Genomic DNA, 12,109 nt, shown 5'->3' on the forward strand with positions numbered 1-12,109 from the left:
AGTCAGAGGCTCACCTGGGATTCTTGGCGAACGCGAAGCTGTCCTATAAAAGAGCAGATTGTAAGCTACAGAGGAGAGGGGTTTGAGACAGGACTGTAAAGATATTCAGTGGCAGTGAGCAGGAGATGAAACATATGAAATGCAGGACGTTCACCAGTGTGAGGGCCCATATTTGTCAAGCATCTCAGAGTAACGTAAGAGTATAACAATCACACTACATGGTGGCACAGGAAAATGGTTTGATCTTTACAAAATTCGCCGGTTGGCAACCAAGCCCTCCGAGTTAGCAGGCTTGCTACCTGCCAGTTAGCAAGCTGGAAAGCTAACCGTCAACTAGAGGGTAATGGTGTGTTCATATTACGAAAAACAAAGTTAGGAATCGTCCCAAGCGTTGCCAATTACATAGTAGCATATTTCGCATTTGAAGTGTTGCTCAAGTGCTCGTCAGTGCTGTTACGTCTTCATCCTTTTAACGGTTCACATTACATTAGCTACTACCCTTTTTTAATTTTTACACAGAACAAACAGGAAGTTATGGGGAGAGAGAAGGGTGATTGATCTGATGGAACAAACACATGAGATTGGTTGACACTTTGCTGTGTAGTGCATTTGTATGCACTAACCAAAAACTAGCCAAACTAGCTTAAGTAGCTTCTTCTGTTCTGAGCTGAACTGAAGACGCTACTTGAATGAATGTCTTTGAGAAACCTTCGCAATCCCTTGTTTCACCTTTTTTTTTGGATACACCATGACCTGGATGACTGACAAACACAACAAATATTTATATGTGTCAGTTATCCAACCAAACAGCCGGTGATTCTGTGTTGGCTGAAGTGTCGGCTAATTTTCACTTTCACGGCTAATTGGCCTACTGAATGTTTTCCTCCCCATAACCACTGAATGATCAGTCCAAAGAGCAACGAGAGACGGAAGTCAGCCGACAGTAGTTCTAGATTTCTGGTTTCTTAGGAGTTTCCAAATCTAGCGAGAAGACGGCAAAGTTATCAGGAGATAAACTCGTGTCAATACCTGACCAAGTTTGCAAATGGTTATTCAGTTGTGGAGTTCTCATCTTACCCAAGCAAGGTTATATGGCTAATTGGATAGTTTCCTTCATTTTTACCTTCAGCTCTATTTTTCAATCATAAATCAGCGCAGAAATTTAGAAGCTTTCTTGTCGCCAACAGGTGGGCAGTAAGTCATAGGTTAGTTAATACTCAAAAGAACACTCCATAACAGTTTGTGACAGCTTTCGTTTGAGATGATTGATCTGTACAACCCCACGAAAATAATTTGCTTGACTTGGAACGCCGAATATAATGGTAAAACAGCATCACTGTGGGATAACTAAAGGATTGTCTAATCTTATTTTTGAGATTTGATGTTTCACTTCTCACGCAGCTCATTCTCAAACTCAGGCTGAGCTGTAAGAAATTACTATGAAACAAAAAGCTATATAAAATGCTCTAGGTGCTGCAAAACTCGACGTAATTTATTCTCAGAACTCCCTCTGACATCCCGCAGCAGTCTCCGTGAGGATAATTAAAGTTCCGGCAGGATTCCTACAAGTGATTCTGAGATGTGTGATCAATATGAGCTCATTTACTTGCGTAGACTGGGGTCAGATCTTCCTTGTCACAGGCTGTAGATGGAGCGAGCTGCATTTGTCGAAGCAAAACAAATTCCAAATCGTTTTTTCTTTTTCTGTCTTTTCTGATCAGCTTCCCATGCCTCAAATGACTATGCATGTTTTACTTCCTTTTTTTGTTTGTTTTTTTCTTTTCAACCCATTGTGAATTCACATCGCTCAATGTTTTTCTGCTTGCCTGCTGTTGGAAAATGTGGTTGCCAAGGTGACAGACAGGAAACTGGTCAGCCCTGGGAAACACAGGCACAGGCTCATGGGAACGAGGGTCGCTGCACTCTTTCGCAGCGATGGCCATCCATCTCAACTTCCCTCTCCGGCATGACAGTTATGGAATGTAATTTGTGTTCCTGCCTGGCTGAGTGTTGCGTTCGTGTACATCACCATGTGTGTGTTGTGGGGGGGGTTGTGCAGATTGCGTGTTCGTATTTGTACAATTGTTTAGCGAATCGATGTTGGAATCACTTTACCCGTGAGTGATGAGAGGGCTCGCTAATCTTGATTGTGGGGATCTGTCATGCTTAGCTGCTTTGCATTCAGCACGCGGGCTTTGCGTGGTGGAGGGCCACTGTTAGCCTTCGAGACTGTGCACATTGTATCATAGGTGCACTAATGCCAAGAAGAGCAGAAAGGAGACAGGCAGATCAGTCACTGTCACTCAGGTAGAATTACTCCCACGGCTGAGGATCCCTCGCTTGTCAGTCTATCTTTGATCAGTGGTCCCGGCTGCACGCAAAGCCCTGGACGCGTTCCGCCTTTGAAATGTGGTTGCCTCACTCGACCAGAGAAAAACTTGAATTAATGCCATTTCTCCATGCAGTATAATTCAAGTGTGACCCCTGGCCCGGTGCCTGAAAGTAGTCCGATGTATTTTTGCCTGGTCACATGTGCTCGCGTGTTTAAAGCACAAGGCAGAAATTTAGCAAAGCTCCGACATCAGGCCCTGCTCTGAGATGAATAAGAGATGACCTGATGCTGAAAATAGAGAAGGAGAATGGATGGCAGGGTTGGGATGAGAGTTAGAGGTCCCAACGCCTCTCATTGTCATGTGCTCCTGTAATTATTAACTCTCTCTTTTTCTTTCTTTCCTCTGTCACGCAGGGTTACCAGCGATCAAACCACTTCATTGCCACTCAAGGTGAGTGTACAGTAACATACCCAGCAGCAGCAGCAGCAGCGTTTGACTGCTAATATTTAGGTTTGTTTGTGGCGTTCGTCACACAGCAGCCCGGATGACAATATGAAAATGAGTTTGCTGAATTATTAATGTGTAAACAACAAGGGGCCTGCGTTGCGTCACGCTCACATCTGGATTTCTGCCGCAAACAATTACTCCCGCTCCCCGCCCGCGACAAGCGATCCACTAACAATCGACTGTAACTGTCAATCAATCGGCACTGTAACACAGCCGACTGTCGCCGTCTCTGAAGTTCTGCTTTCGTCTCTCTCCTCCCCGCCATCTGCATGTGTGGCGCGCCATGTCTCTGATGTAGGTTTGATACACCATGTAGGCTGCATTCCCCAAGCGGCATACACTCACCCACAGAGAGAGAGAGAGAGAGAGAGAGAGGTAGAAAGAAAGGAAGAAGGAAAGAAAGACACTGAGAGAGAGAGAAAGAGGGCAAGACACTCTCTTTATTCTCTCGCCGCTCTGATCCTGTTTATTCAGTGAATGTGTTTTTCACTCGGCAATCCCCATCTGATTTCCTCCCATCTTTCGCTTTGGTCTCAGTTCTGCCGCTTCTCAAAAGTAACCTCTGAAAATTTGCTCTTCCTGCGCACAAGGGTGCAGGCAGAGGTGATAAGAGTGCCTCTCAGTGGTCGTCAAATTCTGGTAACACTCCATTTGGATTTCACATGGCCGAAGCAAATAAAAAAAAAACTACCTTCTACAACCAATCAGAGCCGTTTTATTGTGCTTGACGGTGCTCAGATTACATGTATGACTATAAAGCCTGCCCAAACTATTTGATTGGCCCGGCAGATCATTGCTGGAGCATGATCAGTTCCCAACAGAGTGACTCCAGACCAACTTTCCACTGCAAAAATTTGTCGGCGGGGAAGTTCATCCGGCTCCCAGGCTATCAAAAGTCTGATTTATCTCATTCATCTTTTGCATGGAGTTGAATTATTGTCATTGTTGTACATTTGCTGACATATATCTAACAAAAAACATGGGCATTGGAGTTCAGTCATTACTTTCAACCTTTCCAGAAACTATTTTCCAATGCAGTCCTGAGCTATAAATTTCAGTTTATGTTAACTTTGAAGGAACTACTGGATACACTACTGGCGCTATATAACCAAAAAATTTTGGGAACATGGCTGTAGCTCCTGAGCTTCAGAATTTCCTTTTGTTTTGCGTTGCCGGGCAACGTGCAGCCAAACAGGACGGCGTTCTCAGGGCCGGCTCGACCGAGATTTCTTAAAATCCAGACAAGTGTTAAAGCCAGGAAATAGAAATTTCACAGAGTGCTGTCAATCTGAAGAACAGAGAATAGCAATGCATTCTGCCGCAGGGTATTATTAAAACTGTCCAGCAGAGATAAGGCTGGATGGCTTTCTCTCTCGCACATGCACAAGCCCTTCTGTCACAGACTGGCAGTGCTCTTTCTCAGTCTGTCACTCTTCCTGACGACTTCCCCTGCAGCTATACCACCCCCCTATTATGTTCAGTGATTTTTATATATTCTTTTAGTACAATTTTGGATGTCTGCCAAAACAAAAGTCCTATCTAATACTTAAATGTACTTAAATTTGATTATTTTATTAGCTCGATTAGCCGATACTAATGAAATATGATCACCCTGATAACACCATCAATAGTTAACGATCTTGTTTGGGTGACAGTAATACCATAGAGTCGGTCATACAGTCAGACGTAGCTGCCCAAGTAACTGTTACAGTTCATTAGACACATGTACTGTAGGCTATCTCCACGTGCACTGACTTACACATAGTGGATACACTACATCATTAAAGCTGTGGCCCCTCAAACTCCACACCCTTTGAGCATCGTGCTCTGGATGCCATGAGCCGTAGGTGGTCGGCTGATGCGGCAGGTTTAGGCAGAACCGTTGTATCTTAGATGAGCCTTAAGGCAGCTGTGCTTCTGCAGCAGGCAGCAGGTGCTCTGGGCTAACTCTCTATTATGTCCAGAGATGAGGGAGCAGGGGGAGGTGGGCGAGCGCGGAGGGAGACGGGGAGGAGAAATGCCAAGTGCACTCTGAAAGCCCCAGTCCAAAGCGACGGCATGCGGTGCTATGCATACAGATGCACCCAGCTGCTGGGATCGCACATCATCCGTCTCTCAACTGACTGCCCCGTCCCTCTGGCGACGCATTAGCGCTTCTTCTCCTGCTGCTGCTGAAAAATTAACGCCGCACATCACCAGTACACACAGAAACGGCTGCGGTGATCGCTAACAGGGGAGGGAGATGTGAATAACTCTGAGAGGAGAAGGGAAAACAGCGGTTAAAGTATCTGCCCACGTGTGCACATTAATGCTGTAGGTGCACAGCGTGATGCCGGCTCACCTTGGGTCGATTACAGTCGATTGAGATCAGTATGTGGCTGTTATGAAAGCAATTGTCAGGCTCTGCAGATTCCCTGTTTTAGCAGGGAGGCAAAGTTTCTCCTCCTCCTACTACTATTTTATTTCTCAGCCTTCATAGATATTTACAGGTTTGCCCTTGGGCATTAGACGTACCTTCTGACTCCACAGCTGCAAGAAAAAGCAGGGGAAACAAGCAGGGCTGTATTGAGCATTGTATTTGTTTATCTGTGGAGACAAAATCCTTTCTAAGCCCGTGTTAACCTTTTCATTTAATTTCGGCATTATGCCGGGTTACATAAAAAACCCAAAGCTTTCTGCTCCAGTCAGATTCTGTAGCTCTCGTCTTCAGCTTATTATAGCAATGCACTGTTTGCCTACCTTCCCTTAAAAGCCATGTAGTGGTTCAGCTCTTTTGACATATATCTTTACACAAAAACTCCCTATCTTTCTCACTGACAGATCTCCACTGGCTATATGTTCAACACACATTTAACGGATAAGGCCGGTCTTATTCTTCATTCCTCTGACTGACAACTGAGTCAATGAAAACTCTGGAGTCCTCTGTAAAATTAACAACCAGAGGCAACTAGGAGATAGCGGTAAAATGTGAAATGTTTGTCAATGGGGCTTTGATTGAAGGGACTGGGAGGTGGAATAAAAAGTTGTAGGACAGCTGGATAATTGAGCCACGCTCAGCCTGACAAAGTCAACCAACACATCAACAGAGCTAGCGCATGGCTAGAATAATGATTGTCTGAAAGTTCAGCATCCGTGTGAAGCTGTTGGCCGGAGACGACTGTAGGCCAACTCTGAGCTATGAGCACTGGGGAGGGTCACATCAAAACAGGACACGCATACTTCAGTTCCTTCATCATATGAGTCTTAAATGGCGTAGTCATTCATTCATATTCAAGTATGTCCCAGCTTTCATGGTACTCAGGTCAGATCATATTTTTCCTGTGTAGACTGAGCCTGGAAGGCAGACCATATTTTTTGGATGGAAAGTTAGTGTGCGTAAGTAATTATGCTCCAGCAAAGATCTGCACGGTCAATCAATTATTGGGCAGGCATTATGCAGTGATGGACAGAAAAGTAACAGTGGTACAGTCATACACGTTATCTGAGCACCTTAAGGCTCATTCAAAGTAATGCGGGACGTAGACGCTGTAACCTACGCACCTGGCTAACGCCAGTGCCAGCCATTTATACTTGTGCGCTCGTTTTGGCTCGCTCTGTAAAACACCACCCAAACACTAGGTGGCGCTGTGTCTTTTTTGCCAGTCGGGTAAATTTTTGTTTCTACTTCCTGCTTCACTTTCAACAATGGCGACGGAAACTGTCGCCGAAATTTTGCCGAAGACGAGTCATACAAATGTTCGTATCTCCGAACCTCCTCAGTCAACCTTTCCTCGACGTGTTCTGTCTTTATTGATCCAAAACAATCAATTAGAAAATCGCAGAGATGGAGAAGCAGCCGGAAATACTAAAGCGGAAATACGTTACTATCAAGCGGACCAATCAGATCGGTCTGCGTCGCCGTGACATGTAGTTCCACGGGTACTTTGACAAACTGACACGGAGGTATGAACCACGCATTAGAGTTGGCCCTGATTGGCTGTAGGACTATCCAATTGCTTGCAGAACATTTTTTTTCCAACTTTTTAAATATGTTGAAAAACACCCCATAATGAAATCCAAATGTAGTGTTATTAGACTTACTAGTCTACGCCAGGCTAACGTAGATCTTCAAAAACCATTCACAGCGGTAGGATTTGTGATATTTTTTTCTCAGAAATATGTCAACACCGTGTCAGAAAATTCTGGGTACTGCAGATTTTAGCCAACATTATTCAAACCAAAGGGCATTTGTCTGGGAACTATATTCAGCAGCGCATGAATCCACATTTAGTGGTCAGGTGAGTATGTCCAGCAGTGGGATGGCGTGTGCCGTATACTAATTAATATACAGTTTTTGTGTGTGTCTGTGATAATAAAGTGTCACCCAGTGCTCACTGATGCTTTTAAAAAGGTTTTCGGGCACAATTAGAGAAAGATATGTTCACACTTTGGTAGCAGGAGTAGAAAAATAGATAAAACATTTAAAATATCATAAAGCCGGATAATTCAAGAAGCAACAACTGGTCTGGAGACAGGATAATATTCCTATTAAACAAACCGCGTGGGTAGAAATGAATAGATGCCTTGAAAGGGGTGTAGTGTATCTGGCAGAAGAGTCAGTGAAGGAGGACCTTGTGATATTATCAACGCCACAGTGTAATGAAATCAATGAAGGTGTCATCTAGTCCAGGGGGGGCTGTGATTTGTGACAGCCAGTGGTGCCTGGGAAAGGCAACACGGGAGCTTGTTTGTACAACAGCGGAGGATTTGTGGGTGTATTGAAATGACATTTCTGCGCAGTATTAAGAGAACAGAGAGCGGGCAATAGTTCACCAATGACACATTGTTACTCTATTCCCTGGCATGGATTACACAGCACCTCTACGTTGATGGTTATTGTTCCTATTTTCTCTGACTTATGGCTCATCTCTCCGCCCTCCTCTTCCTCCTCCCTTTCTCTTCCTCCACGTTCTCGTTCCTCGCTCTTTTCTTTTTTTCCCACCCACTCTTCCACCTATACCTCCACCGTATATCTCCTCCTCCGCAGGCCCCAAGCAGGAGATGATCTACGATTTCTGGCGGATGGTCTGGCAGGAGAACTGCTTCAGTATTGTCATGATCACCAAGTTGGTGGAAGTGGGCAGGGTAAGTTTCGCTCGCCTCTTGTCCTGTGACCTCTTCGGCCCCGTATGAAGATGGATGGGGCAAAATGTATTTCTGGAGCCCGCTTTATCATTCACTATATATCAGAAGCGCTCGGTTTTGTGGGAAGAAATGGCCGCCGCTGTCCCATCATGACTGATCACCTTTTACTTTGGTGGCTGTGGTCCAAGGTCAAACCTTTGATGTACAGTACGCGGAGGCTGACGGTGGATCATTGTGGCCTTTTCTGTTAACTACCCCTGCCTCTCTCAAACACAGTAGGCATTAATACTCCAAATGTGTGTAACACCAACCGTATATTTACAGTATATAATGTGATTTTTGAAGTGGCCACAATCAGACAGACATGTTATTAGTATTGAATAAAAGAGTGCTTACAGTTGATGGACATATTAAAGGGGCACTCTTAGAATTTTCCACAACTCTGCAGAGTACTACTTAGTTTGTGGACAACAGCTTGTAGATGCTATGATCTGTCATTAAGTAAAAGCTCACTAGTTTACAAAGTAGCAATTTACTGTAGTATAACTGCCAGAAGGACAGTTTTAATGGAGGCAAGTGATACTCACAGGTGTTTTGCCCCTCAGCCTGTACACCTCGCCTGAGTGGGATAGCGTAGACTGACGAGGCTTCACCTGCAAGAGTTAATTGTCACTTGAGTAATAGGTTTTATTTTTAAAGCACATTCAACATCGAATGTGGACCGAAGTTCTTTACAGAGAGATTATAAACACAATACCAGTTAAAAAGTTATTAAAAAAGAGAAATGAGCAACTTGGAGATCATAGACTTGGTTAAATGGTAACACAAACAGCGCTGCACAAGCAAGGAGAAAAAAAAGCCGGCATGTGTTTAGGCATGTCTTCATGAAGTAAAAAGGTGGGTAGATTATTCCATAATCTAGGGCATGAAATTGGGGCCGTAAATGTTCGATAGCCTTTGGTTTTAAGGTTGGTGCATTGAATGGGGAGCAGCGATTGGGTGCTGCACAGGTGGCAGCCCACGGCTCCGAGTGTACACAAACAGGATATTCAGACTCCCTAGTACCACTGAGGCCTGTTGCAGCTATATTTTGAACCTCATTTGATGCACTGGTGACTATTTCCAGCTACGGGATGGTGTACGTGGGACTGGTTCGACATACAGTGTGTGTTCATGGTAATGAAGGAACATGCAACAAGTGCAATATTATGTCTCAATGTTTTTTTTTTGATAGTAGAAATTGAGCTGTGTGGCACACACAAATAAGATATGTCACACTTTGATAGTTGGAATGATACATTGGTGAAAAAATGAAACATTTAAAATCATTCAATCGACAACTGGTCAATAAAACTCATAAACAGATTTTAGTGCGGTTGTTGCATATGAAGTCATCAAGGTCCATCAGAGGAGACAAGATAATATTCCTATTAAAAAAAAAGTGTGTGAGTAGAAATGAATAGAGACCTTGTTGCCTGAAAGAGGTGTAGTGTATCCAGCAGAGGTGTCTGTACTATTATTACACAACTGGTAGATAGGTCTGACTGATTCCCACACAGAGAGGAAGCAATAGCATGGCCTGCAGTCCCCAGGTCTTTTATTGTGGAGAGTTTCATTTGAAAAAATGTCCGTTGAGTCATTATCTATTGAGGTAATAAAATGGTGATTGAGCCCATCGCCCGCTGATGAAATTATTAAAAAATCAGAGCAATTGCAGTATTTCCAACTCGGTGTCTGTGGAGACATTTCTGTGCGTCACAGACTACTCACAGTTAGTGACACATGAGCCATCAGCCCCGCAGTTATTTGTCCACCAGAGACAGTGGATTGAGTTAATGTTCAATCTCGGCTTATAACGTCACGCTGTTTTGACCTATGGAGAAATGTTGCAGTTACAACTTATTGCCATAGGTGGCGCCGATGAGAACTAAAGGGTGAGTTCACTGCTTTAATGAACAGGAATGGTTTCAATTCTGCAAATGATCTTAAATGGAGGCTTTAAACATAGTTTTACCAACAGCCACATGAGATGTGTTAATTATGCTTTATGTTTTTCCACTCAGTCTAGGCAGGCCAAACATAAGGAAACTTTTTTTTTTTTTTTTCACATATTCAGCTGTTTAGCTCGGGTTAAATACCATACATTACAGTGTATAGTTGTCCCTACATGGATTTCGAGTTTCAGTGGTGCAACCTGCTTCAATTTAGTAGTGTGTAAATCTCTCCTTAATTAACACTTAAAAAAATAACTTTTAATAAGATTATGTTTGATTGGACAGCTGGCACAACCAACTACTGGCTGAAGGGTGTAAGAAATAACAGATTAATCAAGAAGAAATCAAAGTTAAGGCTAATAACTCGGCACCAGCTACACTGATTTTACCTTTCTTCCCAGATTTTATGGAAATATGGTAATAAATAAGTGGAGCACCCCATAAGCCATATTTGCACAGTCGGAAGTTTTACAGCTTTTTTTCACCCTAATCTAATGAAGGAACACAGTGCAGATGGAATCTCATTTAGTAAAAAGGGAAATCAGCCGAGCTGACAACAAGTGTCAGCAAAGATCGCATATTAGCCGGGACCAAAGACTCGCCCGTATAATTAAGAGTGCCCTAGCATTTTAACCTTCCCGCGTGGCGGCGCAACTGCAACCATAGGCTACTCTGCTCTATCCAAGGCTTTGTTGGGAAGAAAAATATAGCTTTTTGCACCAGAAAATGAGACTGCAGCCTGAAGCTGTGGAAAATGTTGACACTGTGAGTCCAGCAGAGAAATGTCGATGAAAAAAACATGCATCAACAGAAAAAAAAAAAGGAGCAGCCATTTCTCTTTTAAAAAAAAATAAATAAATAAACACAACAGTGGAGGTTTTTGAGGGCTGCTGCTCAGGGACAAAGAAGAGAAAAGAACCAACTTAAAGTTCTATTTCCAGGAGTATGAAAGGGACAAAGCGACTCAATAAAACAAGGCTTATCTTACCTTAGCGGAAACACTTTTATGTCTCATGCTTGACGGTGGGGATGAGGGCAACAACTCTAAATATTTAGCAAAGGTCACAACAGGATTAGAAGAGTGTGTTTTGTCTTGAAGTCTCTGTGTCTAGAGGTGTGACTGTTTGCTGAGTAGTGTTGAGATGAATCAGTTGTAAATACGGTGTACGTGAACCGTTCTTTTCCAGATGAAGTGCTGTAAGTATTGGCCTGATGACACTGAGCTCTACGGTGACATTAAGATAACACTGCTGAAGACAGAAACCCTGGCAGAGTACACTGTGCGCACTTTTGCCATGGAGAGGGTGAGTCATACTCTGTCTTTATTTTCAAACCAACTCTCTGAGCACTGTGTAACACATAGCGGCTAATGCTGGCTTCATTCAGCTTCAGGTTGGTTCCACCGCTTTCCTTCACTCTTATAATGATTTGTCTTCCAGCGAGGTTATCCTGCCAAACATGAGGTGTGCCAGTTCCACTTCACCTCCTGGCCTGAGCACGGCGTGCCGTACCACGCTACGGGCTTGTTGGCTTTCCTGCGCCGGGTCAAGGCCTCAACGCCTCCTGATGCTGGACCTGTGGTCGTCCACTGCAGGTAACTCGGCGTCCGTCCCAACAAAGAAAACACCTAAAAGATGGCAGCGGCAGAACAAGTTCTGGCCTCAGATATTCTCTATCATGTTCAACACATTGAAATACGCCTAATTTGCATGGCTTACTTCTGCTTCAGATGCATTTCCCAAAATAGCTGTCGGCTTCTCTGTACTGTAGATGTGTCGCTGGAGAGCACATTAGTGATAATAACACAAATAAAATCTTTTATTTCACACATAACCAGAAAGAAATTCAAGAAGACTGTAGGCTTTTTGACAATAAAGGATAGTGTCTGCCTCTTCAGTTAAAGTTTTTTTTTAATCTCCTGTGCTAACTAATGGGTGTTTGTGCTAAACCTCTAAAAGAAGTCTTTGATCCCATTTTACCCATCTGTTAATACATGCATTTTTAAGTTTTCCCTTAGAAAAAAAAAAAAAAAAGACAATTTTTTTTCTTCCTGCCTCTATGCTTCTTCCATAGGCAAATCCTTCATATCATATATACCCAGTAGTTACTTTGGACTTGTGTCAAAGCTGTGAATCACATGCCGACTGCAGC

General features: G+C 43.5%; 1 protein-coding gene across 1 annotated transcript in view; it reads left to right on the top strand.

The window, feature by feature from the left end:
- ptprua (protein tyrosine phosphatase receptor type Ua) overlaps positions 1 to 12,109 on the top strand; it is a 211,022-nt gene that overhangs the window by 170,722 nt on the left and 28,191 nt on the right. The window contains exons 20-23 of the mRNA XM_084562776.1: positions 2,747 to 2,783; positions 7,867 to 7,964; positions 11,146 to 11,262; positions 11,398 to 11,552. Coding sequence (XP_084418902.1) covers positions 2,747 to 2,783; positions 7,867 to 7,964; positions 11,146 to 11,262; positions 11,398 to 11,552 — 407 coding nt within the window. The remainder of the gene's footprint in view (positions 1 to 2,746; positions 2,784 to 7,866; positions 7,965 to 11,145; positions 11,263 to 11,397; positions 11,553 to 12,109) is intronic.

The sequence above is a fragment of the Chelon labrosus genome (genome assembly GCF_963514085.1).
Source record: "Chelon labrosus genome assembly, chromosome: 16".
In the NCBI taxonomy this organism is placed as follows: Eukaryota; Metazoa; Chordata; class Actinopteri; order Mugiliformes; family Mugilidae; genus Chelon; species Chelon labrosus.